The sequence below is a fragment of the Podarcis melisellensis genome (genome assembly GCF_964234715.1).
Source record: "Podarcis melisellensis genome assembly, chromosome: 12".
In the NCBI taxonomy this organism is placed as follows: Eukaryota; Metazoa; Chordata; class Lepidosauria; order Squamata; family Lacertidae; genus Podarcis; species Podarcis melisellensis.
In genome coordinates, this window is record NC_138544.1 from 24,567,925 (window position 1) to 24,595,231 (window position 27,307).

The 27,307-nt window shown below is 46.6% G+C and overlaps 2 protein-coding genes and 2 long non-coding RNA genes across 11 annotated transcripts in view; 2 read left to right on the plus strand and 2 right to left on the minus strand.

Annotated features, from left to right (window-relative positions):
- The window catches only part of HOXA3 (homeobox A3), a 52,226-nt gene extending 37,008 nt beyond the window's left edge, over positions 1-15,218 (plus strand). For 5 of the 8 annotated variants that reach the window (XM_081883395.1, XM_081883400.1, XM_081883394.1 and 2 more), the window contains 2 exons: positions 9,998-10,610; positions 13,511-15,218. In XM_081883395.1, coding sequence (XP_081739521.1) covers positions 10,115-10,610; positions 13,511-14,274 — 1,260 coding nt within the window. In that variant the 5' untranslated portion in view covers positions 9,998-10,114 and the 3' untranslated portion in view covers positions 14,275-15,218. Of the gene's footprint in view, positions 1-245; positions 521-989; positions 1,351-6,450; positions 6,590-9,997; positions 10,611-13,510 lie in introns of those variants that run through there. The other 3 variants (XM_081883401.1, XM_081883397.1, XM_081883398.1) reach the window with 3 other exon arrangements.
- On the minus strand, positions 14,326-18,161 carry LOC309353855. The gene is made up of 2 exons (XR_014162080.1): positions 16,873-18,161; positions 14,326-15,903 (listed from the first exon to the last, which is right to left on the minus strand). It is a non-coding gene; the product is annotated as an uncharacterized lncRNA (long non-coding RNA).
- Positions 18,162-18,175: 14 nt separating this feature from the next.
- HOXA2 (homeobox A2) lies at positions 18,176-22,453 on the plus strand. The gene is made up of 3 exons (XM_081883405.1): positions 18,176-19,099; positions 20,117-20,545; positions 21,309-22,453. The coding sequence occupies exons 1-3, from the start codon at positions 19,090-19,092 to the stop codon at positions 22,073-22,075; spliced, it is 1,206 nt and encodes a 401-aa protein (XP_081739531.1). The 5' UTR covers positions 18,176-19,089; the 3' UTR covers positions 22,076-22,453.
- A 129-nt stretch (positions 22,454-22,582) lies between these two features.
- LOC309353822 lies at positions 22,583-27,130 on the minus strand. The gene is made up of 2 exons (XR_014162024.1): positions 27,012-27,130; positions 22,583-23,669 (listed from the first exon to the last, which is right to left on the minus strand). It is a non-coding gene; the product is annotated as an uncharacterized lncRNA (long non-coding RNA).
- Between the last annotated feature and the right edge of the window lie 177 nt (positions 27,131-27,307).

Genomic DNA, 27,307 nt, shown 5'->3' on the forward strand with positions numbered 1-27,307 from the left:
CCATCGGCAAAGTGGGCCAATAGTGCCTTTAAGGTAGAAACGACGTTTGCCTTGTAAGACATGGTCACTTTGTTAGAGCACTATGCAGCTTGTGGAAAGTGAACAGAAAGAAAAAGAAGGCTTTTAGATCTGCATACAAATGAAAGATTAATTCATTTCTGTGGCTCACTCCAGGGACCTGTGTGAGATCTCTCCTCCCCCCCCGCCAATTCTTGCTTGCTTTTTCTTTTCTTTTTTAAAACCCTCCCTCTCCGGACAGTTAGATCATTATTCCGCGCTAAATATTTCATCGTTCCAGAACCCTATAATTTTGTACATCACTCAAGTACTTGCATAGGAAATGCGTAAGCGCAGGTTGAAAGAGAAGGTCCCAACAGAGTTTGCAAAATGTAGATCCACCACAAAGCCAGCAGACGCCTTCCTCCTCCTCGTCGTCGTCGTCCTCCTAGGGTGTTAACAAGTATAGAAGCCCACCAACTCTATACCAGAGGATCCTTGGGCCTTTGTCAGGTAATTACGGGTCTTGGGGGTTCCTACAAGGGCTCTGCTGTAACGTGGGTGTTCAGCAAGCTCCATTCAATAGAAGTACAGAGGAGCCCGTGGGATGGCGGATATCCCCCCCTTTAATACTGAAGGGCTTTTCCTTATGGAAATAGTGGCAGAAGTTCATCTCGGATGGAGCCAGCTGCCCTTTTTCCTCTAAGGGTCAGCGGAGAGTTTCTCCTTCAGAACGAGGCCAGTTGGTTAGCCTCAAAAAGTTATGGGTAATCACATGAGAGAGAGGGGGGGGGGATTGTTGATTCTTCCTATCTTCCGTCTGAAACGTATATAGAAAAATATTCGTGGGAGGAGTGGGATAAAAAAATAAAAGATAATCTGTGCCCCCCTTTCTTGGCTAAAGCGTAAGGAGGGCTGAGAGAAAAAACAGAAAAGAAAAGAGGAGAAACACACACACACACACACACACACACACGGCTTGCGCTTCCACCCTTGTTCCTTCAGTGATTCCCTATTTCAAATAAAAGGATTTAAGTTGACGTATGACCACGTGAGCACATAATACAGCGCATTATTGTGGCATTTGGAGTGGAGACCCGGACTGGCTTCGCCCGTGATTACGTTTTTTCCGTTTCTGTTCAGAGCAAGAACTGCTTTCTATTATCCACCATCAGCGCCGCCGCCACCGCCGCCGCCGCCTCCCCCCCCCCAACTACCAACCCACCCGCTCACCCTCGGAGAGAGAGCTTCCACTTGGGCTACGGCGCTCGGTCCTTATGGAAAGGTTATCGCCGGACTGTTAGGACGCGATGCTTCGCTTAAAAAAAAAGAGAGGATGGATTTTATTTTAAGGTATTTCCGCCGATTGTTCCTTTACCGTGGGTGACTTATGGCTGGGCGAGGCAAAGGTCAGGAGAAAAAGCTTAAGGGTGTATATGGACACCAGGCAAGCCTCGTTTCCCCCTTTGTTTCCCTGGGCTTGTGGAAGGGGGGCGAGAGAGAGAGAGAGAGCTTTGCAACAAACATATCAGAGAATATTTGCCCCCCACCCCCACTAAGGTTTTGGATTTCTGCGTGTTCTTGTGGCTGGGCTTTGTTGTGGCTTTTTGTTGTGGTCTGGATGCTTTAGTGGCCGTTGTTATTTAAATCGCCCAACAGAAGCCGGAGAGGACAGAGTCAAGGCTTTTGCTTGTCCTGTTTATTATATACCTCTGATGCTGATTTAAGTGTGTTTTGGGAAGCGTCACGCGACCGTGATCCGAGCCATCTTTCTTTCTTTCCTTTCTTTCTTTCTTTCTTTCTTTCTTTCTTTCTTTCTTTCTTTCTTTCTTTCTTTCTTTCTTTCTTTCTCCCCCCCCCCTCTCATTCTGGACCTTCAAATCGATGAGTATGTAATTCAGCTACCATTTTATTTATGCCGCTTACTGGTATTTTGTTGATTGGTGGCCCACTTAACGCGCGACTGGTGGGATCTTCACCATTCCAGGAGAAAGAAACCAGGCGCTTTTCCTGCTCTCCCTGCTCAATTTTCAAGCTGTTTCCCTGTCTTCTCTCTCTGTGAGAATGGAATAAAAGCATCCATCCATACCCCATAATAATCAATGGTAATATTGGAGCGGGGAGCTGTGGTTGGATTGAGCAAGGATCTGGAAAGGAAAAGAGGGCGCTTGGACTTATTTTTCTCTCCAAAAGCTTTACATTCGCAGTTAGATTTCCTTTACCTCTCACCAAGTCTTAACCAGCTATTCATTCAGTTTTATGGAGGGAGATGCACCGCAAATAAGGGGGAGGGGGAATGAAAGCACTGCTTGTGTTATACAAGGGGACAAATGTTATATAAAATTACATCCACCACTGAGTCCCAGCATTGCTAAAGGTCAGAGTGCTGACTTTTGATTTATGTTGCCAGTGGGCTAGGGGCAGAGCGCTCGCCTACACGCTGCTGCGCCTCCTCCCTCTCCCTTCTTAATGCCCAGTTGCAATTATTCAATTCAGGGTTAGATTTTAGAATTGGGGGTTAAGGAGCAAAAGCTGCTTCTTCTTCTTCTATTATGAATAAAACTCCCTTATCTAAAACATGATGGTTGTTTAATTCTAGAATGGGTCTTGCGGATATTGTATATTTCCCCCCCTTCCCTGATCTGTTCACCGACCAGATCCTAAATTAATAAATGAAAAGCAAGCTGATCCAAATTGTCCAGGCATCTCTTTACACATATGCACCTATACACACTCTTTCAGATATATATGAATGAGGTGGGGGAACTTTTTTTTCCTTTGTGGGAAGGGGGGGAGGGTAATTAAATTTCAAATAGGCCGAAACCTCTTTGGGAAAATAAATAAATAAAATGTAAGTTTTAATTGTGGCTCAATTACTTTGTCACGGTTTCTTATGATTTATGACCTAGTTTTGGTGCATTTTGACCCAGATAAAAGAGTCATAAATAATAGGAGTGCTGAAACCGATATGAAAAAGGGCTTTCGTGCACAAGTGTTGGAAAGTAAGTAATAATAATAATAATAATAATAATAATAATAATAATAATAATAATAATTCCGGTTAAAACCCTCAGTATATATGCTGAGTAAATACAAAACGAAGTGTCAATAGCGGTTATATGGGGTTTGATAAGATAAACAGTGATAAGAGACCAAAGAGGCTTCTTCTGTCTAAGGTTGGAAGCGATACACTTCTGGGATTGAGATCCTAAACACCCTTACCGGGAAGCAAATGCCATAAAAAGCCAATGGTACTTACTTCCAAGTAACCAAGCTGAGGTTCGGCGTATTAAGCGTCTCAGATTTGCATTTTATCAAGACTCTGTACCAAACAAGCCTCTCTCCCTGCAATTAAATCAGTTGAGTAGTTCTTGTCGGTGCCTTCTTGCAGTATAGTTATTCCGGAGTTCTGAATAATTTTCTCTTCCCAGGATATATATATATATATATATATATATATATATATATATATATATATATATATATATTCTTTCACAATTCTTTCACAATTCTATTTGCCGAAATGATCGACGAAACTCCCTTGGATTTTCTACCCAGAGAAGAGGAAATCTTCGTTTACAAACTTCAGCTCCTGGTTCAAAATGTAGTGTACTATCTGTTGGGTGGTTTGTTTATTTTTCCGGTGAGCAGCCCACCCCCAGGTTGCAGAAAGGATTTTCAGGGGAGGGAGGGGCACCCTGAGATATTCATTTATTCCCCAGTATAATCCAGTTAACTGGAAACATATTTATGCCGCTTGACTCCCAATGGCATAAATCCAAACATCGTGGCTTCTTAGAAGGGGGAACATTAGGCAACTGCAGCTATATAAAGTAAAAGTAAGATGTATTTATTTTTAAATGATCAGTTTGGATAGAGAAAAGATACAAAACCCAGAACAGAATTCGGGGTGGGGGGTAATTTCACTTATTAAATTAAATAGCCTATTTAATTTAAATATTCAGGGCTTAGAAATCCACCCCCGCTTCCAACCACAGATCCTTTATCTGATTTACCTCTAAGGTGAAATATGTTATCTCTGCATCAGAACATTGCTAGCCACAAAATTATCCTAAAGTATTTCCGAAGTGTGACAGAGCGCTCCCACCTCGCCTCGCCATCGCTGCTGGGAATCCCAAGACTGCCTTTGTGGCAAGTGGGGTGCGCGCGCGGTGGATACCCGGGCCGTCTTCTGTAATTTGTTCCGGAGAGGGTTTCTCTCTCTGCCACCCGCCTTGCTCCCCACGCAAATCCTCCCCCAGTTTCTTAGCCGGCATCTTGCTCTCTCTTTTTTTGGTGGCTAAAAAAAAATAATGAAAAGTGTAGCATCAGCAGTTTTCAGAAGAAAAGTACGAGGTTGATTATTGACCAAAAGAGGCGTTTTCTCTTCCAGCGCAACTTTCAAGGGGTTGTTTGTAGCAAAAAAACTGCCTACCAGTGAATTTTTTGGGGGCCCCTCCTACGCCGCTCAGTTTTCCCCTTTCAAGTTGAGAGCCGCCGCGATCTGCTACGAGGAGCAAGTGTTTTCTGTTGTGAAGCTCTGTTTACAGCTTGGGCGCACGGAGTCATAAATCTTGCCTAGCCATAAATGACAAAAAACCATTGGTATGCGTAAGAGGCCACCCTGGCCTTAGAGTCCTTGTGTGTGCATGTGTTTAAATATCCTCTTTCTTCCCCTCCTTTTGCTTTGTTTCTGCTTTAAGGTGACATTGCGGTTTAAAGGGAGCCCTTTGTATTTCTCGCACCTTGGGTTTTATCGAAGGCATGTCAGATTCACACCTAGGCTTTATCCGAGTGCACCGCGGAAGGTCTGAAGCGCCGAGCGGCTCCTTTGTGTTGCCTTAGAAGAGCCTTGATGCTCTCCGTAGGTCTAGCTTGGTTTTGTTTTTTGTATTGTTTTTGGAACCCAGAAGCATTCTGCTGGCTAAACCTCGCGACATTTGGTTTGGTGGTTGGAAGGGAATAAAGAAATGGTTAGGAGAAGGGAGACTCGGACAAAGACTAAGAGGGGGCGGCGGAAGAGAACTGAAGTTCACAGAACCAAACATCCACGCCCATCAGCATGCAACCACAACATTACATATGTCTGTGTGCGTATTTTTATAAATACGCACGGAGAGGTGTGTCTTTATGGATGAAAAGACTTTCATGCTGGCCTCTCTGAACGCATTTACAGAGGTCCTCCACGCACACCTAGGCTTCAGAAAGTCTAGGAGCCCCTCCAAATTATTTAGAACCCGAGTCCTATATGTTTCTGCCGCGGAAGGATGCGCAGCTTCCCCGTTCGATCCTAACGATGTTTGCTCGCCAGCAAACCCCGTCGATTTCAATTCGATCGGCTTTCACCTAAGCACCCTTTAGGAGTAGGTTTGCCTGTCTCAGTTCTATTGATCTGAACAGAGACAAACATGCCAGCAATTCGGTTCTAACTGGGAACGGAGTCTTTATGGGAGTGACATCCCATTTGCGCGGGATTCAATGGCAAAAAAAAGAAATCGCCCCTCGGTGTTGAATCTTGCTTGCGTACCACGGTCGCGTGGGTATCCCGCATCCAGTTGCGCGCGTTAATGTAAGCCTAGGGGACGGGCATGTGTGTGTGTGTAGATGCGTCCTTACATGGGCATCTGGCTGCGGTTGCCTATCTCGGGTGAGCGCGCCCGTTCATCATCCCGAAATGTCATTACTTTAATCGTTCCTTTGAAACGCTGTCTAGATTGGCCTGGGTGGTAGACAGATCAGAGGGCTCCTGGTTTATTACAATGGGGAGCATCCGAGCCTTGCAGGAGTTCCAGGTTTTCGACCCCTTCTGCACGTCCAAAAGAGTCCATATCTACCATAAGCACCTTCATATTAAGTGGAAATACGCGCGCGCGCGCATATATATCAACAATCCGGTCTAGGGAGGGTGACCCCTTTGTGAGCATCCTTTGTCTTCATTTGCATAATTTCCCTGGCCTTCAGTGCCGCCCCGGCGCTTCCCTCCCTCCCTCTTTCTTCGCCCTCCCTCCCTTCCCGCTCCCCACCCCCCACTCTGCTCGCCTGCCTGCCCCGGACTTCCCGAGGCAGCTGCCTTACCCCCCCTTCAAACAAACGCCCCCTTGGGCGCACAAAGATTTCAGAAGAAACATCTCTGCTGCTTTTTTTTTTTCCTTGTAGAAAATCTGGCCAAGGTGGGAGAAGCCGGGCTCCGGTAGCCTGGGGAGGCTCTCGATCGCGGCCAGGCCCCGAGGAGCGTGGGGAGGTGGAGGTAGGGGCTGGAGCGAAGTAAAGGCTCGCGCGGGGCGAGGAGGGGCGGGTGGCTCTCCGTCAGAGGCGAGCTGGAGAAAGATCCCCTTGCGCGCGTGCCCTCTTCCTGAGCAAGGCAGGGCTGCTCCCATCTGTACTCGTGGGCTCGTCCTGGTGGAGATGAGTTGAGCTGGGACCCATCCCAGAGAAGCTGAGGGGACTTGTTGGGGAGGGGGACTCGCGAGGTGGAGTGGGGGGGCAGTGGATTGAGGAGAAGAGTCGTGCTCCCAGGGCTGGCGGGGAGCGACTGTCGCCGAGCCTCCAAAGAGCAAAATGCGGGCTTCCGCCTCAGTCGTCAGAAGTTAAGGTAAGCAGGCCACAAATACGCTGCTATCAGTGGTGAATGGCGGAGTTTATGTCCTGGTGATTTATGACCAGAGACTTAAATCTCGGTTCAAGAAGAGTTCACAGGCTGGAGCTTCCTTCCAGGCAGTGACGGATAGACCCTGGTGCTTGGAGTTCAGGCCACTTGCCCACCCCCTCCCCTCCCCTTTCCCTTTAGGAAATCTTGGGGCGAAGGGAAGGTGGGTGAGAGGGGGTGCCCGCCTGGATTGAGCAGGGTGAAGGGAAAAGACGCGAGCGCGAGAAAGAAACAGCTCGAGATTGGTCGCCGCAGCTCGCTCCACGAGCCAGTTGAGGAGGATTGAAACTTTTAGGCCAGTTCAGTCTCCCTGCTTTCCAACCAGGACTGTATCGGCTCATGTCCAGGCAACCCGCCTTTTGCTGAGCTGCGGATCGAGGCGTGGAAGGGAGGAGGGTTTTTTGTTGTTGTTGTTGTTTTAAAAAACCTGAGTGTGGGGTGGGAAAGCAATAGGGAGACTTCCCTAACCAAGCAAAAGCTTCCACCAAAGCTTCCTAGAGTTTCCAAGGAGCTAGGAGAGTCCTAATTGATGAGGATATTTTATTTGCAAGGGCCGGTCTAGTATTCTTGCTCACCCCTTGGGACACTTTTGGATCCTGAGATAGTACAATCCTGCGCACATTTCTTCCTGGGAAGGGAGTCCAACCGAATAGAGTGGGACTTACTTCCCGGTTAAATAGACATTGGGTCGCCCTATAGGGCAGCGAGAGTAAACTCCATGCAACTCCATGGAACTTACTTTGGAGTAAGCTTATGTAAGACTGGGCTGCGTAGCATCCCATGCTAAGCAATCAAGTTTTTATGAAGTCTGCTGGCCAAGTCACTGGGTTGCGTGACAAACTTCTGCGCGGCCTAATTTTGCTTGTAACCTGTTCCTCCCCGCCAGTTTCCTTTTGTCTAACATCTGTGCATCAGCAGCAGCAATAGGCAAATGATATGAAGGGTGCATTTTACTTTGAATTGATAATACAGAATAAGACGTGATCCGGAGCCAAGTCCTTTCGTGGAAGTTTTGCTCCTGATTTCAACCGGAGTTGTTTATTAGCCCCCCTCCTTTCATTGTTTGAGAATACTTAGGTTTACCTTTGCTCGGAGTGGGCTGCTGACATTAAGGATGAGAATTGCCTTATTCCTCTCACTTCACACTCCTCCTCCTGATCTGGTTCTCGCCTCTCTGCCAAAGCTTGCAAGAACAAAACTTAAATGCCCGGGACAGCGTGGAAATATTATGAATATGATCAAACGGGAACCACGATCATAACAGACCCCACCACCTAATTTGTGGTTCACAGAAGATAACAGGCCTCTGCAAAGGAAGCCCGGAAATTAGCAGAATGATTAGAAGACAAATAGCAACTGTAGGATCTACAATCAAGGTTTTTTGTTTTCGTTTGTTAGGTATTTTAGGTTTAAGTCGATTTACTCTCAAACTGGAGGAAATCAGTTTATGGCTGGATTGTGTTCCGGGGCTACAGTTTCTAAACTGCAGCCAAAGAAAGTTAATTGCCTACATTTTTAGCTCTTGACCGCCGGGTTAAGAAAGGACTTGATTACTGTTTAAATAATAATAAGAATCAAAAGGCAGCTGCCATCTGTAAGGGGTTTATTAAATTAGTTTGTCTCTACAATGTGCCTTGTTTTCTAAGGAAACGAGTGTGGACTGAAATGCTAACACATGTAATGAATTTGAGTGGGTGCCTAGGGTGCTGTGTAATGTTTTCTTCAAGAATATAAGCCTTGGCACAAGACCATCTTGGCGGAGAAGAGGGAACCGAGGGTGTTTTGTAAGAAGATGGGGAGAGGGAAACTATGAAGGTGCGGATAGATGGGTTTTGATATCGGGGTTTGGCCGGCCTGTTAAAAAAAAAAAGTTCTTAGATGGCAGATAAAATTCCTGGGAATGAAAGCCCAACTCCAACCTCGGTTGTACTCATGCAGGTAAACATTGTGGAGTGAACAGAGAAAGGTTCGCCTGGGTTGTAGGAGCCTTCTGCGGTTTTGTGTGTCCATTCTCCTTTTCCCAGCCAAATGACCCTCATACATCAAATTACATAGCAGTTCCAAAGACAGAGCCTATTATCGTTAAGTTGGTAGGAAAGTTCAATCCGTGGTCATGGAGATGAACGCTGGTTTTTCAGGTTCCTGGTGTGTGTCTTTCCCCCAATCCATCATGTTTGAGCAGGTAGAATTTGGGTATATTACAAGAAGGGGTTTGGGGGAGGGGGAAGTGAAGATACTGAATGATAATATTTTAAAAGTTCATATGTGCCTAATATACCCCCGAAATAGTTATTAGCTGTTCCCGCGGAACGCAATGGACAGAAATAATATACAGTATAGGCCCGAGGGTGCGAAGGAAACTTCCCACAAAAGCAGGTCTAGCTGAAAGGCCGCCTCGGATTATTATGTTTGGTTACATGTTGAGGCTGTTTGATCCTGGAGGCCAGATTTGTGTCTCTGTCTAAAGGCGCAGCAGTTAAAGCTAATTTATGCGCAGGAAGTTGGCTGGTTATTAAACTGCGAAGGAGAAGGGTTTCCCTCGTCGCTGTGCTGTTTCATCACACGAGGGCCATTATGGGTTGCATTTGTCAAACGTTTCCTAGCAAACAGTTCATGTGTTCGAATCCCTCGAGTGCCAGAACGTTGAGTAGCCCTTCATGGGGAATGCGATGCAGTTATTTATGGGTCTTCTAGCTTTCCCTTTTCTTTTTTCCTTAAAAAAAAATGCCATTCAAAATGATGTTTGCTTAATAATAAAAAAGGAGGGGGGAGCAAAAAAAAAATCGTCTAAAGAGGAAAGAGCTACGGATTTGCTCATTATTTTGGGGGTGGGGCGGGGAGAAAATATCACTTTCCCACGGTGACCACAAGTTTACTCTGGTCGTTCTTATCTAGAGACTCTCCCTTTAAATAACCTACGAAGTCCCTTTCCTGAGAATTGATAAATTGGTTCTTAGAGTAAGGGTGTGTGTGTGTGTAGATTTTCATCTCTCTCTCTCTCTCTCTCTCTCTCTCTCTCTCTCTCTCTCTCTCTCCCTCTTTCTCTCTCTCTCTCTCTCTGTGTGTGTGTCTGTGTGTACACACACACACAAAAAAAAACAAAAAACAAACAAACCACAAATATAGATAGGAAAATCCTAGAAAACTACACTCTCCCGGAGCAGTAAAGCACACAGTACCGGCTGCCTAGTAAATCCCAGCCACTATCGAAATTCTCTTCGCCCTCCAGGCCAAGTCATGCTGCTAAATATTGCTGACCACTTTTTCTGTTATGGCTTTCATGTCACTTAGCTATTGAAAGTAAGATGGATTTGTGCTATTTCTTCACTCTCCTGTGCTTTCCCTACACCCTAGGTCTACCAGGACGGGCCATTGGAGGAAAAACGTCACGTGACAGAGGGGTGCCAATGTTATTCTTTAAGGGTGTCAAGACCCTGTCAGTTTGTGAAATAAATATTGGGAAACAACGAAATGCAAAAAGCGACCTACTACGACAGCTCTGCGATCTATGGCGGCTATCCTTACCAAGGAGCAAATGGTTTCGCTTACAATGCTAGTCAGCAGCAATATCCTCCTCCGCCTCCTTCTTCCTCGTTGGTGGAAACGGAGTACCATCGACCGGCCTGCTCTTTACAGTCCCCCGGAGGAGGCGGCGGCGGCAGCACCACCGTGTCCCACCACAAGGCCAATGAAATCAATGAGAGTTGTATGAGGACCATCACCAGCCAGTCTCTCCAGCCCCCGGTCCTTTCAGAGCAGCCTCAGCAGCAGCCTCCAGCCCCCCAGCAAGCTCCACCCCCTCCACCCCCCTCTGTGTCACCACCTCAGAATGCCACCACTAATTCCGCCCCGCCTAGCGCCACCAAGAGCTCCATCTTGAACTCGCCCACCATGTCCAAGCAAATATTCCCCTGGATGAAAGAGTCTCGACAAAACACCAAGCAGAAAAACAGCGGCTCCAGTTCAGGTATGGCAAAAGGAGGAGGGCTAGTAGAGATTAACCGAGCGGATGTACTTACAGGCAGCCCCATCCACCAAGCCGTTAAGCAGAAGTTATTCAGATCCTTGACTTCTAGGTGTTCCATTAGTCTTGCAGGAATGGTTTAGATTCCCCACTCCCCAGCTATTTCACTTGGAAATTGGAAACACACACAATGGCTTGAGATCAGAAAAATGGCCTTATCTATAGCTACATACAGAGATATATCTATATATCTATATCTTTATATCTCTATCTCTATATCTATCTCTATATCTATATCTATATCTATATCTATATCTATATCTATATCATCTATTACACATACACACAGCAAAAGATAGATATGCAAATACATACATACATACAGCTACATGTGCACATATTTAGGTAGGGTTTTGTGTGTGTGTGTGCGTGTGTGTGCACACACACATCCAAAGAGGCTGATCTCCAGGAAGAGGAGGACGCCTGAAGTTTGGTTGCTTTGCATGACCTCTGTTAAACTCTAGCAAAAGAATGTGAAGTTGCTTAGCTTCCAAGCTCTTCTCCTTGCAGACTTTGAGATGACTGTAACAGGCACCTCTGAGTCCTCAACATTCCATAGACAACCCACCCCCTCCTTCTTTCTGCTTCTATTAAATCATGTCCAGATACAAAGGTCCAAGGCCTATCTTCAACCAGTGGCAAGACCTGTGTGCATTTCTCTCTCTCTCTCTCTCTCTCTCTCTCTCTCTCTCTCTCTCTCTCTCTCTCTCTCTCTCTCTCTTCTTTTTTGGCACAGTGCTACAGTCACAAGACAGTGACCTATCCCTGCTGAAGTGTAATGAGAATAAAATAGCTCATCATTATTTGCAGTCAAGATCAATGCTTTGTTTGATATTCATAACCTCTTTTGATTTTAGCGCACAGACTGGCAACCTTACAAGCACGGTAAACAAAGCTTAGGTTTCTTTAGCACTTTGCAGGCAGGTCCATAAATACATTATGGGTGGATTATAGTGTTTATCAACAGTGCTATTACATAAGTAAACCCAAATCGATGAGAAAAGTATTAGCGTCAGTCTCCCCAGGCATTTGGCTCCTGTTTACCACTTACTTCCTCAATTTATCTTGTGCTGTGAAAATAGATTCTAAAATTTTTGCAAATGTTTTCTTCGATGCATTTCTAATACTGTTACAGTGGTGTATCAACACTGACAAGCCTGATTATTTGATATGTACTGTGGTTTAAACTGTATATTTATCTACATGCATATTATATCATCTAGGACCCTGGCTCTGATCCATAAACCCTGGCAGTCAAAGTACTAAGGGTGGCAGCCTAATTCTAAACATGTCAACCTGGAAGTAAACCCTGCTCAGTTTAATAGGCCTTGCTTATTAGTAAATATGCAGAGGACTGCAGACATATCTCATTAGGTGCAACTGTTGGAAGGACAGTCCCACAGAACTGAATGTAATGTAGGCTTGATACTAAACTTGGAAGCAAATTCCTGGAATTCTGTAGGGCTTATCAGAATACTCTGCTTAACAGTGTATTCCTATACCTATCTACCTAGGAGGAATCTCACTGAGTTCAATGGGGACTTTTCCTGGGTAAGAAGGTATAGGATTAAAGCCAAAATCTCATGGAGTTTGATGTGACTTCAGAAATATTTCACTTATTTGGATTCTGCACTCAGCAAAGGCTGAATACATTTTGGACAATGTCCAAGTGTCCCCACTCCCAACCCACCATGGTGGTAAAAAAACCCAGCACAATGAATTGAACAATTAACCATTTTGCTGCCCTTTAATGGTACCCTAAAATCACTGCCTACAGCAGGCCTCTTTGTCCTTCCCAGTCACAGAGCTGGCCCTGTGTTCCTATCCATTCCATTCACTTGAGTGTGTCCAAGCTGGCTTTAAGCCAAGTAATTCTTCACTGGTGTGTGGCGCTGGCAGCCAAGCTGGTTTTATATTTGGGGAAGGAAGTAGATGGAGTATGGATGTTTGTCTTTGGCTTTTTGTATTCTGATTCTCGGCTTATTGACATAGATACCTATCTTGTTATACTTAATGGAATATACCTTTTGAAGTTCTCTGGACCTCTCTGAATGTCAGCCGCATTATCCTGACCCCACCAAAGTCAATGGGACTTTTGCGGTTGATTCTAAAAGAGTCAAGTTTTCTCTTCTCTAAAGTTCCATATGAAAGAAATAATTCAACCTACCACTTCAATTGGACTTTCATTCAATTACTTGGGAGTAATCCAATTCATATAGCAAACAACTTTTGTTTTAGCGGTTTGGGAGCTGACAACATGTAACCCCAAAATCCATACCTTTATTTGCCATGGTGTTTATCTTTCCCATAAAAGCATGGTTTCTGGTCAGATGCATTTCTAGTGGTTTTCAAAGACCGTATCTCTGATTCTACAGTGATACAGGCAATTTGCATATATTGGTGCAGTAAATGACTGTCACTTGAGCATATCTTTGGTCACAGCAGACAACCTCATGTGTGGAAGAGCCAATGCTACCACTAGGCCAGGGGTAGGCAACCTAAGGCCCGTGGGCCGGATGCGGCCCAATTGCTTTCTCAATCTGGCCTGCGGACGGTTCGGGAATCAATGTGTTTTTACATGAGTAGAAGGTGTCCTTTTATTTAAAATCCATCTCTGGGTTATTTGTGGGGCATAGGAATTCGTTCATATTTTCCCCCCAAAACATAGTCCGGCCCACCACATGGTCTGAGAGGCGGTGGACCGGCCCACAGCTGAAAAAGGTTGCTGACCCCTGCACTAGGCCCTGCAATGTACTAGCCCAGGCAAGGCTGATTGATGATTACTGGTTGTTGTGCGTTCAGGTGCCCCCATACTCACTTTGTTCTTTGTATGATTTGCATAGGTGAGAGTTGTGCTGGTGATAAAAGCCCCCCAGGGCAAACTTCCTCTAAAAGAGCCCGCACGGCTTACACAAGTGCCCAGCTGGTAGAACTGGAAAAGGAGTTTCACTTCAATAGATACCTTTGCAGGCCAAGAAGGGTAGAGATGGCTAACTTGCTCAACCTCACAGAAAGACAGATCAAAATATGGTTCCAAAACCGCAGGATGAAATACAAAAAGGATCAGAAGGGCAAAGGCATGATGACCTCTTCAGGAGGACAGTCCCCCAGCAGAAGTCCTGTCCCTCCGGCTGCTGGAGGATACCTGAACTCTATGCATTCCCTAGTAAACAGTGTTCCATATGAACCCCAGTCACCGCCATCCTTCAGCAAGCCTCATCAGAACGCCTATGGCATCCCTACGTCATATCCGGCTCCTCTCAATAACTGCCCGCCTCCACAAAAAAGATATACCGGAACTGCAGCAGTGACTCCTGAATATGACCCTCATCCTCTTCAAGGGAATGGCTATGGCAATCCACATATACAGGGAAGCCCCGTCTATGTTGGGGGCAATTATGTGGACACCATGGCAAATTCTGGGCCTTCCATCTTTGGTCTGACTCACCTCCCTCATCCTTCCTCTGCCAACATGGACTACAGTGGGCCAATGGGCAACAATCATCACCATGGACCGTGTGACCCACACCCAACATATACAGACCTTACTTCTCACCATCCTTCTCAGGGAAGAATTCAGGAAGCGCCCAAACTGACCCATCTGTAATATACCATCAGTTACTTAGTGGATCATAAAAGTCCCCCAGCCTTTTTTAAAAAAAAAAAGAAAAAGGGAAAAAGAAGGAAAAGAAAAATACTTTAAATTCCTCCCCCTGCCCTTTCTGTTTTGCTTCTGTTTTCTTTTCTTTTGGTTAAAAAAAGAAGAAGCATTTTCTAGTTTATGTGACGTAGCAATATCTGTTGCTTGAATTGCTCCCTAGTTTCAATAGTGGATATTTATCTCCTTGAACTCTTTGCCTTGTGTTCTCCCTTTGAGAGTATACATAGGCTTTCTACTCTTAACTTCAACACTTTTATCAAAACAGGGTATATGAACAAATTTTCTATACAGATGGTTCTTAAATGTGAATTTGTTCGTACAGAATCGATCCCAACCGGGGAAGCATTTTTATTTTAATTGCACTTCTTTTAAATAGCGAGAAAGGAATAAAAAGGCGCTTGAACAGGGGCTCCCTGAGCGAACTTATTAATACGTGTACGTCTTTCAACGTGTGTATGCTGGTGAACTTTCAGATTTATTTATATTTTTTTGCAAACTTTGAATAATCTAAGTGTTTAAATTTTTTTATTTATCCCCATCTGTTCATATTTATATATATAAATATATTAAAAAAATAAACTTCTGTACCCTGAATATTCAGGAGATATTTACCTGGCTGTATGTTAAATTACATACATAGGAAATATCATTTGGAAGGGGGGAACTTAAACTCCTTTATTTAAAAAGAAGAAGGAAAAAAAATGCAATAAAATCTGGAAAATAAACAGCAGGCCACCACAGGAACAGAAACGGGTGCCTGTTAACATCGAACTAAAGGGAAATGTGTAAACCTGAACGAGAACAACACAAAGCTAGATTTTGTTTTGAAAGTTATACATTCCTTGCTGCTCACATTCTGGAAAAAAAAATAAAGTTTTTATTCTGAATAATACAGACTTAAGATATGATCATTTGATTTTAGAAAGGAGGAAAAAAGCGAGAGAGAAAGAGAACAAGGACTGACGCCCTTGGAGCTTTTAAATACATAAATCTCCAATATCCAACCTTCAGGTCTCCTCTGCTTCTCTGAGCTTTCAAAGCTTAGAAGGCTTACACATTTTTGTTTCCCCACTCCTCAAAAAACAACAACAGTGGGGAGAATTGGAGCATTGAAAATATCCAAGATGGAAAAAGATCCGCCCTTTCCGACCATAGCTCGAGGACTGCAGTTCTCCAGACGTTTTTCATAAACGCAGCCCATAGGTAGCTGTGGCAGCTTGTTCGTTTTTTGTTGCATTCATTGTGGTCAAAGGGAAGCGGAGGAAGGGGTGGAGGTGGGGAAGAGAAACTGTGTCCCTCATGTCTGGAGCGATATGCTGTAAATCAAGCTCAGGTGGCTGCGTCGCCTCTGCAGAAGGGAATCTTCTCCTGAGGCCGCAGGATGAGCTGGGTCCCGCTTGCAGGCTGTTCTCCCTCTCGCCATGTTGGGTCCACTCTCTGCTGGAGGAAGCCAGCCGTTCCTAATGGGAGAAAAGGCTCTCCTCGCCTCCGCACTGGGGACCTTTGAGCCGATCGGCAGCTCGCTACTCCCACACCTCTCGGGAACCAAAACAGACAATTCAGCGACTGTTTATGCTGAGTGATGGGGGAAATATTTTTTTTTTAAAAAAAGGAAAAGGAAGGGGTGGGGATTTGGAGAAAAGAAAAAGAGGCGAAATTAAATAAACTTAAGGCTAAAAAAACCGAAGACTCGTGTAGTTAGACTCATATTTGATATGGCACGAATTCAAAAGCACATTTGTTTACAGGCAAAATACAATTCATCACCCTAATAATGAAGGGACAGATTCAGCAATAATAAATCAGGCCTGTTTGCCAAGCGATCTGGCCCATCCCCGGGTTTGAAAGAGAGAGTTTGTTCCTTATGGTCTTCTCCACGAACTGAGCTGCTCAACTGCGGTCTTAGAAATTGAAGGGCTTTAATAATCTTTGCACGACTTGTTAATCGAGCGTCCTTTCCCATCCTGCACCCCCACCCACGTCTTTTCTAGATTGGGTGGGCGAGGTGAGGCAATCGAATGTAAATCTTCTATTGTGGGAGGGGGGAGGGGAAATAAAATAAATGAAATCCTTTCTTTCCGAAATACCTTTTGATATATCCATAGCAAATTGGTCTCGGAGACCCTCATGCATGGATCTGCGCTAATAAACGAGTTATAATAAATCCAAACAGTAAACAGATAATTTAAAGCTGCGGGGCTTATTTGTTGTAGCAATTGGGTTTCGGATTCTAAAAACACCGGTATACACAATAGTGCGTTTAGAGGGGAACGATTCCACATTCAGCATCTGTTATGTCAATCTGAAGGAGATTGTCGCCATGTTAGTCACCTTGGTAGAAATATTATTCATCTCTTCTCTTTTTCACAGTCTTAAGAAGCTTCCTGATTTTTGGTCCCAATAACATTGCTACCCCCAATATAAAAAAAATAAACACAAGGCGTAGCTAACTACAATGCAAAGAAACGTAACTCTGTATTATTATTTTGCCATCCATACAAACCTTATTATAGCTTGAGTTAGGCAAGTCCCATATATACTTACAGCGACGCGCTCCAGACTGCAGAAAGGCTGCATCCAGCCTTTTAAAACTCATTAATCTGTTTTTAAAGGGTCTTAGAATGGGGGAAAAAAAACCCAAATTGGAGCTCCGGAATGCAGCATTTGGAGAAAGATGAAGCGAAAATGGATCGTGGTGGATATTCTCCTGTTCAAAATTAATTTGAGAGATGATGCCTTATATCAGTGGCGAATAGCTGACTGTTGGTATTGAAAACCAACCTTTTAACACAATTTTCTGGGAAGGGGAAGTCAAAAAGCATATATTTTCTCCTCGTGCATTTTTTTTTACAGGAAAGGGGTCACCTAAATTTTCTCCCTGCACTCCCTCGACTGTATTACATACTGTTCGGATTTCATTTAGAGAAACATAAATTTTGTTTTTGTTGTTGTTTTGGTTTTGCAGAGGGTTTTGAAGGGAGGGCATGGGTTTTTTTTTTTTTGTTGGCCAGCCTCTTTGTTCCAGGTGTTTTTTCTATTAGGCTACCCACCCCAAAATGCTGGCCCTAACCCTCCCACGCCGATTTGACTCACAAAGCCTTCCTGGACCCAACGGCCCCAGCCTTCTCCCACGTTCGCCTTCCCTCCTAGCGGGTCTCGAACAAACCCTCCCACCCATTTCACTTCTAGCACCTATATTCTATGGGGGGGGGGAGTAAAGATTTAAAAAAGAAACAAACAAAAAAAACCAAACCCCAGGATCGGAGCTGTCTTTCAGGGTAATGCGAAAAAGAGCAAGATCCCAACCCTTAATACAGGAAAATAAAATCCATTTGGGGAGCAGCCACGCCGTCCTCTTTTTCCTTGTTTACTCGCGTTTCTTGCTCTCTCTCTCTCTTTCCCCCCTTCTTTTCTCAGCCACATTTGATCTGGGAAAGAGCAAGAAGCTTCAAATGTGTTCTTAAAGGCCAGAAGCTGTCAAAGCGTTTGGCCCGGGAAGATTGATCGCGCGCAGGCTTCAGCGGATCTTTGTTTGGAGTAAAAGCAAGAAAATTAAAAAGAGAGAGAGAGAGAGAGAGGGGGGAAAGAAACCCAGCCTACATCTTCCAACAGCATGTATGTTTGTAAGGCACCCTTTTCCATCCTCCCCCCCTCCCCTCCCTCCTTCCTTCCTTTCCTGTCAAAGATGCATTAAATAGCAACCCCAATCTACATTTTTTAAAAAAATGTGAACAAATTATTGCAATATCTCGGCCCCTCCCCCACCCTTCCTCAGCCCCTGATCCATATTGTGGGAGTTTATTTGCTTGAAATAAAAAAGGGCTTTTGCTTTTTTTTTTAATCACCTTTAAAAACATTCTCTCTCTCTCTTTTTTGCTTAGTTTCACTCCACCTGAAGATGTAATGGTCAGTTTATTGTTTTAAGCGCTTCCAAGCTCTGCTCAGGATTCTGCTCTGAAATCTAACAAGGACTTAAGGTAGCGGATGGAGCACTTTCGGGCTTCACTGGAATGTATAAATATAGAAAGAGAGCTCTTCCATCCCACCCCTCTCGCCTTGCAGAAAGCCCTCATCCCCAAAAAAGGGAGGATGCGCGGCCTTATTCCTGGTTTGCTTTGAAGAAGAGGAAACCTTCGCCTCGTTCCCACCGTGTCCTTCTGGGTCTTCTTCTCTCCTCCAGCGCTGTCCACCCCTCCCCTCATTTACCTTTTTTAAAAATAAAAAATAATAATAGTAATTGAGGCGATTGAAGAGCTATCCTGTCCAAACCATCGGCATCGCGGAATGAATGAGCAAATCGAATAAACCGTGCGCTCCCAAACGAGATGGTAAGGGCAGGGACGGATAGTCAGTTTCACAGTCCTTAGAGCTCTTTGGTTTAATCTGCAGCCTTATTGTGGTTTTGTTTCGTTTTTTTAAATCCCTGACATTGACTTTTGACATATTTCACTGGAATCGAGAGGGGGAAAAATACTCGCCGGACCCCATTTTATTGGGGCTACGGAAAGAAAATGCGTCAGCTGATTCCAGTGTCGTTTGTGTGAATGCTCTGGATGTTGTTTTGTGACACCCTCCCCGTTTTTCTTCCCTCTTTTGATCGGAACCTGTGTTTACAGTCCCAGGGTCTAATGGAAATCTGTATCTCCTCTGAACCGTCCGCTTCTGTCAAGACAACTGCGGGGAGAAAGTAGCGACCCACCAGCCTGCGTGCTCTTACTCTTCCCCTAGGAGCGAAGCTGCTGGAGAAATTCCTTCGACACAATGGATGGAGGCAGGGACCGGCGGCCAATTGTTCTCCATACTGTACCCTCAGCTGAAACGGGGAGAGAATTGCGGGGGGGAAAGATGCCAGGTCGTGATCCAGGGGGAGGAAACCCCAACCTTGCCGTCCTTTAATTTTTTCTTAAGGAAGTGGTTAGTCCTCAGCACGGAGTTAGGTCCGGGTTTTGTTGGAGATGGGGGGGCGGGGGGAGGGGGGAAAAACAAACCCAAATCAAATATAAGCAAAGACTCCCTTCCTTGGCATCCCCTGGCCGGGTGGAACTTTTTGTGCTGCGGTGGAGATGTTGGGGGCCCGCGGTGTCACAACTTTGGAGATTAATGGATGACTTCGTTAATGACTCAGGGCGTCCGATGGAGGTGCGCCCGTGATTTGTGAGGTGCAAGGCGCTTGCTTGACAGTCCCAAACAATGAGAAGGGGGAGTGTGCGGAGGGGAGGCAAGCGGGGCAAGGGAGCCTCCCCGACCAAGCTAAGCATCAGAGGCAGCAGCAACAGCAGCTCAGACAACCCACCCAGGCAAACACACACACACACACACACACACCCTCTCTCTCTCCCTCAGATATCATTTCAGATTAGGAGGCAAAAGGGGGAGAGCGAGCGAGAGAGCGCGCGGCGGAGATACCCTTTTCCCCCCTTTTAAAAAGTATAAATAATGCCTTGCTGGCCCCCAATGAGGCGTTCCTTCCCGACTTTTTTGGATCAATCAAACAGACAGTGGCTTCTTTTGATTAAAGCCCAAATTGTCATTGGGCAGAGGCAATCATGTGACAGCCAATTCGGTCCAATTTCAACCTTGTCTCCATGAATTCAATAGTTTAATAGTAGCACGGTCCCCATACGGCTGTAATCAGTGAATTAGAAAAAAAACACCCCACCAGCGATCTTCTATGATATTTTTTTTCCTTTTCTCTCTCTCTCCCTCTTCCTTTCTCTCTCTCCCTCTCTCTCGGTTTTTTCCCCCCTCCCCCCTTTTCCTGGGCCTTGCTCCCCCCTCCCCCTCCCAGAAGCGCTAAATAAGAGGGAACTTTTTCTCCAAGGGGGCTGCGAGTTGAAGGCCATGAATTTCGAATTTGAGCGAGAGATTGGTTTTATCAATAGTCAGCCATCGCTCGCTGAGTGCCTGACATCTTTTCCCCCTGTCGGTGATACATTTCAAAGTTCATCAATCAAGAACTCGACGCTTTCACACTCGACACTGATTCCTCCTCCTTTTGAGCAGACCATCCCCAGCCTGAACCCAGGCAGCCACCCTCGCCACAGCAGCAGCAGCCGCCCCAAGCACAGCCCCAATGCCAGCAGCGGCAGCCCAGTGCCAGCCGGCGCCCTCCAGCCTCCGGAATACCCCTGGATGAAGGAGAAAAAAGCCTCCAAGAAAACTGTCCTGCCGCCTCCTTCGGCCTCCGCCACTGGACCAGCCTGCCTGAGCCACAAAGGTCAGTTCAAAGACTTTGCTGCACCTTCAGCCTTCCTGGGACTCAGAGATCTCTCTCTCTATCTCCATATAATCTCCTTTTCTCCTCTCCCACTCCCTCTCGCTTGGATGGGTGCCTCCCTAACTTACGGCACTCCAATCCGGGTTCGTTGGAGGTCTGGTGGGGGATCCACAGGCAGATTCCTCAGAAACCAACCCCGCCGACACCCCCAAATCCCCCCACCCCAAACAAAGTTTCTTCTTTTTTTCTCCCCTAACTTGTTTAGCGTGGGATGATTTATTTGAGTTGGAGGTGACCCTCCTCTTGTCTCGCTGTCCTAGAGTTGGGATATTTGACAGTAATGAAGAGTGATAGATTGCTCTTGCTCAGCTAAGCAGCTGATGCATTAATTATAAATTGTTGTATGGCTAATATCAAAGTTTGCTCGGGTATGGGCAGGTTGGGGAGATGGAGGCAAATCAAGTTCCTGGAGCTAAGCGAGGAGGGTGGGGGGAGAAGGAAAAGTGGGTCCAAGAGACCGGGCTCACAGGAGTGCAAACACAATGGATTTACTGCATTCATGGGCGGCCATTTTGTTGCAGTTGAAATTTTAATGCTTTAAGAGAGAAAGAAAGAGCCCCCCCCCCAGCTCCAACTAGCTCATTTCCCCCCACCAGGCTTGGATGTTCAAAATCCTAAAATAACACATTCTCCCTCCTCTCTCTCTCCCTCCCTTTCATATCTCTCATTCTAATGGTGCTTGTTGTTGTCTCCTTTTAAGCAGAATCTCTGGAGATTTCCGAAAATGGGACCGGGGGCTCCAGGAGGCTGAGGACTGCTTATACCAACACGCAGCTCTTGGAGCTGGAGAAGGAATTCCATTTCAACAAGTACCTCTGCAGACCGAGGCGGGTGGAGATCGCCGCTCTCCTGGACCTGACCGAGAGGCAAGTCAAGGTGTGGTTTCAGAACAGGAGGATGAAGCACAAGAGGCAGACCCAGTGCAAGGAGAACCAGAACAGCGAAGGGAAATTCAAAGGCTTGGAGGATCCCGAGAAAGCAGAAGACGACGAGGAGGAGGAGGAAGAGGAGGAAGAGGAGGAGAAATCCCTCTTCGAGCAAGCCCTCAACAATGTCTCAGGCGCGCTTTCGGAAAGGGAAGGCTACACTTTTCAGCAGAATGCACTAGCGCAACAGCAGGCTGTCACTGTCCACAATGGAGAGTCCCAAAGTTTCCCAGTTTCGCCTTTAACGAGCAATGAGAAAAATCTGAAACATTTTCAGCATCAGTCACCCACTGTTCCCAACTGCCTGTCAACAATGGCCCAGAACTGTGCAGCTGGCCTGAACAATGACAGTCCTGAGGCCCTGGAGGTGCCTTCTTTACAGGACTTCAGCGTTTTCTCCGCAGATTCCTGCCTACAGCTCTCCGACGCCGTCTCCCCCAGTCTGCCAGGGTCCCTCGACAGCCCTGTAGATATTTCAGCTGACAGCTTTGACTTTTTTACAGATACACTCACCACAATTGACTTGCAGCATCTGAATTACTGAGAAATGGCAGACCAACTTTTCTGAAAAGGGTTATTTCCCCCCCCCCTCTCCTTTTCCATTTTTGGGGGAGCGGGAGGGGGAGGGGATGGCTTGATTTAATTTCTTTCCCTTTTCCTGGTCAGTATTTTCCTGATTATTTTTTATTTTTTCCTTCTCGGTGTGTTGGAGAGCTTATTTTGCCGTTTGCCTATGACATTTTTAGTTGTGTCCGGTTTTAAACCTAGTCCCATTCTAGGTCCTTCTATGAAAAGCAATATATAAGGCCTGTAAGAAAGTGATCATATCAAAATTGTATCTTCACTTTCTTTTTATTTTTGTATTACATTAGGATGCGTTGTCATAAGTATTTTTGGTAGAATAAATTCTTGTTTGCTACAAGCATTTTTCTTATCTCTTTATCTCTCTCTTTCTCTTTCTCTCTGCTCCATACAAGGAAGTTAATCTCCGCCCCTCCCCTAGTCCTGAAATAAAATTAAAAGAAACAACACAATTTGGTCACAACCTTCGTCCTTTTTCGTTAAAAATATATTTATTAGGGGGGAAGCCAGCGGTAAATGATGGATTTCCAAAGTTCTCAATATTCAAATGGGGGGGGGGGAAGAGAAAAAAGAAACCTAAAATAACTCCAAAACTTACATAAAAATATATCCCCCCCTCCCTTGAATGCACATAAGACATTAGAAGCACGTTAAAATGTTTCTGTGCTATCGCAAACGATTTATTATAGTATAGGTTGAATATATCGTAACATTATATAAAAATTCTCTTCTACGTTTTAACTGATATTGTATTATAGGCAGAATATATCATATTATTGCAAGGGGAAACAAAAAGCACTACAGCAAGCCTTGCTGCATAAATGGCCAGAAATCGACAGAAGTGTATACTGGTTTCTACTATTGAACGCTATTTTTAACTATTTCTTTTGCGACCCGTGCCTTGGAAAGGGGGGGAGGGATGGTGGTGTGGGGAACCAGAGCTGAGAAAGGAAGGCATTTGATGGATTTCCCAGCTGTCCGAAGGCCCAGAGAAAAGAAACCTAAAAGAGAGGAAATCAGAGGAGAGAATTAAAACACAAGCACACGCGGTTAGGATGTATGCAATGCATATGAAAAATCGCTTTCAAATCCTGTGGCTTTCGCTAGGTCTACCGAACAAAAGCTGTTGGAGGGCATCGAGTCCTACTGGAACTGGACTAACAAGTGTAGAGTCATGAGGTCCGTTTAAAAGTGCTACTAGGCGGGGATAGCTGTGTGTATTCTCTAATCCGATTTCAATTCGGATTGTTAGCAAAATCCAGTATGCCTCTTTTCTTCTCCTTTTTTGCCCCACAGCCTATCAGTAGGTGTTAGCATACATCTTCGTGTGTATGTAGATATGCCAACGTAGATATTTATAGCCCGCTCCTTAAGAACTTCCCCAGATCTTTGCAGGCGCGGGTTCCCTGGTTGCTCTCCTTTGCGCACGTTTGTTGTGGTCGCCGTTGGCTTCCCTGTTTTGCAAAGCCCCTCTAAGTGGGGTGGCGCTGAGCTGCGTGGGTTATAGCTGGAAAGACTGGATGCAATTCTTCCTAAAGTCATAAATCAAACGCTTTCTGTGAATGAGAATGTCATCAAAGAGATCAATTGCAGGAACACATGCACAAATAAAAATCCTCTTACGTATTTGCTTGGGCTGGGGATCCCCGTCTGAAACCATTAAGCTAGGAGGCGGTTAGTCATAATTCATTTTTATTGCTCTGTTAAAACAACAGCTTGGCTAAGCTTCAGGTGCGGCAGGGAATCCCGGGCGCTCCCCCGCTCTTTTTTTCTCTCCCCCCCACCGCTTTTTGCTAAGGGTTTGCCTGGTTTGTGACACAGAAAATTCCACTTAGCGTGCATTTCGGAACGTTTTCCTTTTATACAGAGAAGGCAGCGCTCAGGTTTGTTGTTGTTGTTGTGTGGGGGGGGGGGAACCTCCGGTTCAAAGAACAAAAGAAGCCTTCCATACAAATCGACTCCCCCCACAGCAGATTCTCTTCCCCACCCCCGCATATCAGAACTAGGCCGAGCCCTGCAGATATCCTCTTTCAAAACGAACAAGAGAGAAATTCGAAAGATTCTTTTTCGAACGCAAAAACAAGAATGCGCCCTGGCCGCAGTAACGAAGGCCAGAGATGGGTTTGGTGACGTTCAGAACCACCAGAGGAACCGATTCAACAAAGGCGGATGCAGGGTGACGGGGGGGGGGGAAGGAACCGGGGGGGGCAGGGCCTGCTCTGGAAAAGGCCTTCGTGGAGCTTAGGGGGCTTTTCTGTGGGCCTGCTTGCGTTTTCCAGAAGGCAGACATGGAATGGGAAATGTGGTTGCTTCGCCACACTGGGAAAGGCGTCCCCCTCCCCCGATCTCCCCGGCCGCCGCCGCCGCCACCCCGCCCTCCCTGTGTCTCCTTCTGCATTCTGGTAAAACAGAGGATTGTGTTGGCTTCAGAATGCAAAAGCGTTGGGCCACAGAGACAATATAACAAAAGGGGAAAGAGTTCTTCTGAACAATGGCGGAGAAATGGGGGAGAATGTGTGGAAGGGAGCAACGGAGCAGCAGGCACGGGAGGGAGGTTTCTGCTCAGAGAAAGGCGGCCAGGAAGGAGAAAGAGAGGGAGAGGATAGGGGCCCAAATGAAATGACCAACTTTTCATAGGGAACAAGGCTTCCTTTAGATCTGGATTTATACCCTGTTTTCAAAGCCGGCATGCACCAACATAGTTTTTACATCTAAAGCTGTTAGGGAAATATTAAACCCCTACATGCACGTTCTTTTGTTTTACAAAACGCCTCCTAGTGAATCCACTCCTCGGGCCACGGGTTGGCCACTCATATCTATGCGATCTACTCCCAGACCGTCGTGCCTGGGCAATACGTGACTGTGCGTGCAATGAGTAGAATGGAAATCAATGGGGCTACTGGTAAAGGGAACCCTGTATCTGTCCTTCCTTCCTTCCAGTAAATTTTTAGAATATATAAATATTACTCTTAAACACACACACACACACACACACACAGAGAGAGAGAGAGAGAGAGAGAGAGAGAGAGAGAGAGAGAGAGAGAGAGAGAGAGAGAGAGAGAGAGAGAAAGAAATCCGAGGTGTGACTACAGGGCCAAACGGAAGTGTTTTTAAAGGCCCACTCAGAGCGAGTTTAGCTCTACCAAAGGAAAGCCAGGAAGTACGCATGAGACTTTCAAAGTCTCACAGCCAGATTCGGGGCATGTTTGTCTTAGTAAACAGTGCATGCTTATCAATATTTTGAGTGGGCCTCGCTTTTGAGAGAGGGAGAAGGAGGAAAGGGGAAGCTGGAGAACAGCCTAATCCAGATCAGCAGCATTTTAGGAATGAAAATAGTATTATAGTTTCAGAGGAATTAAGGGTGGTACGGAATCATACATGGTGTGTGTGTGTGTAGATAACACAGAAGCAACAGCCATTAACACACTGATACTAAATATTGGGCTGATTTCGACATTTGCAAGATGAAAGCATAAGAAGCCCGCATAGTTATTTCCGGACTCCGGCAGGCAAAGTTTGCCTTCTTTCTAGTCAGGCCTGTTTTCCTTCCTACATTGCAGGGGGTTGGACTAGATGACCCTTGGGGTCCCTTCCAACTCTACCATTCTACGATTTTATGCTGAATTCTGTGCTGTTGAGTCCTCTCTGCTCACCTCTCCTATTTGTGCAGATGAAGCCCCCGTGGGACCCACCACCTCCCCACCTCCAACCCAGGGGTTTTCCTCCAGGCTTAAGCTGACCCTGCCTTTCCTTTGGGCAGGTCTAGCCCCACCGAAAGCCAGGCGTCTCTCCTGGCCCCACGGACCTGAGCGGAATCAGGGATTTACATCTGCAAGAAGAAAGCACTTGCGGTCCTGGCGAGGGAATCCAGAGAGGCCTCTCCCAACTCCCGGCCATTTGATTCCCTCGGCTCCCTCTCTCCCTCCTCGGAAGGAGGGCGGCAGCCTAGTGATCAAGCGCCTGGAGGAGCGCTGTCGACCCCCTCGCCCCTTCCTCCAGACAGTCTCCTCCCCCTAACCGCTGGCCATGCCATCCAAAGGGCTGCTATTTTAAAGACTCGCATCTTTCTAGACCTCATGGTTTCAACCCGTGGACACTCCTTGGGGGTGGGGGGAGGGAGGCAAAGGTTATACATGAGAAGCGGGGTGGGGAGCAAAAGTGAATGGGAGGTGAGAGAGAGAGGAGAGGCCTGACAGTTTGCACAGGCGCCCTAGCGGCTCAGCTGCCGGAGAGAACCTGAGAAAGCTTCCCTGGCAACCTTTGTAAGCGCTTCCTTCCTCTAACCGCGCCCAGCAGCGTCGGATCGTCCGAAAAAACAGCAACCCAGTACCCAGTCGCCAGGCAGGCGCACTACCGCCTCCGTTTCGGCCCAGGCTGCCGGCTCCAACTGCCCCCCCCCACTGATTCCCTGTTTCCAGGAGCCAACGGCGCCATTCCCGTGCGTTAAAGCCAACCACGCTGCCCGCAGCAGCAGCAACAATGGCGTTGCCTTGCAGAGAGCCTCATTTCCATGCAAATAACCGCGAGAGAGAGGCTGGACCAAGCGCATTTTAACTCTTGCCGGTTCGCGCGCGCACGCCGGGGTCTGTCTGAGGACGCACCGGCAACTGGCAGAGCTCAGCCGCCGGCCTCCTACCTCTCCCCATGCCCCCAAACCTCCCCCAGCCCCCCTGATAGCGCTCTCTCTCTCTCTTTCTCTCCCCACCTCTCTCTCACACACAGCAACCCCAGACTGCTGGAGACTGCCCAAGGCAGACCATAATGATCCAAGCGATCTAACTGTAGCCGAGAGGGTTCAGCCTAGCTGTGCTCTCTCGACGACAGCCCTGGAGAAAGCAGCAGCAGCAGGAGCAGCTACCCAACTGGGGACGCCCTGCGCGGGTCCCTCCTTTGCTTACCTGCCAAGCCCAGGCTGTCCCTTCGTAAATCCATGCAAGAGCAGCCCCCTCCGGCGGCGGCTCTGGGCTTGCTGCTGCTGCTGCTTCAGGCTGAGCGCCTGGGCGCGCACTGCCTCTCCGGCCCGGCTCTCAAACCCCAACGCGCTGACTGGGAACGGGGGAGGAGATGGGGGGTGTGGAGAGAGAGAGAAGGAAAGAGGGAGGGAAAGAGGGAGAGAGGGAGGGAGAGAGGGAGGTGGTGGTGGCTGCGCGTCACCTTGATGGAGGAGCGCTCGGAATTTAAATGCCACAGCCAG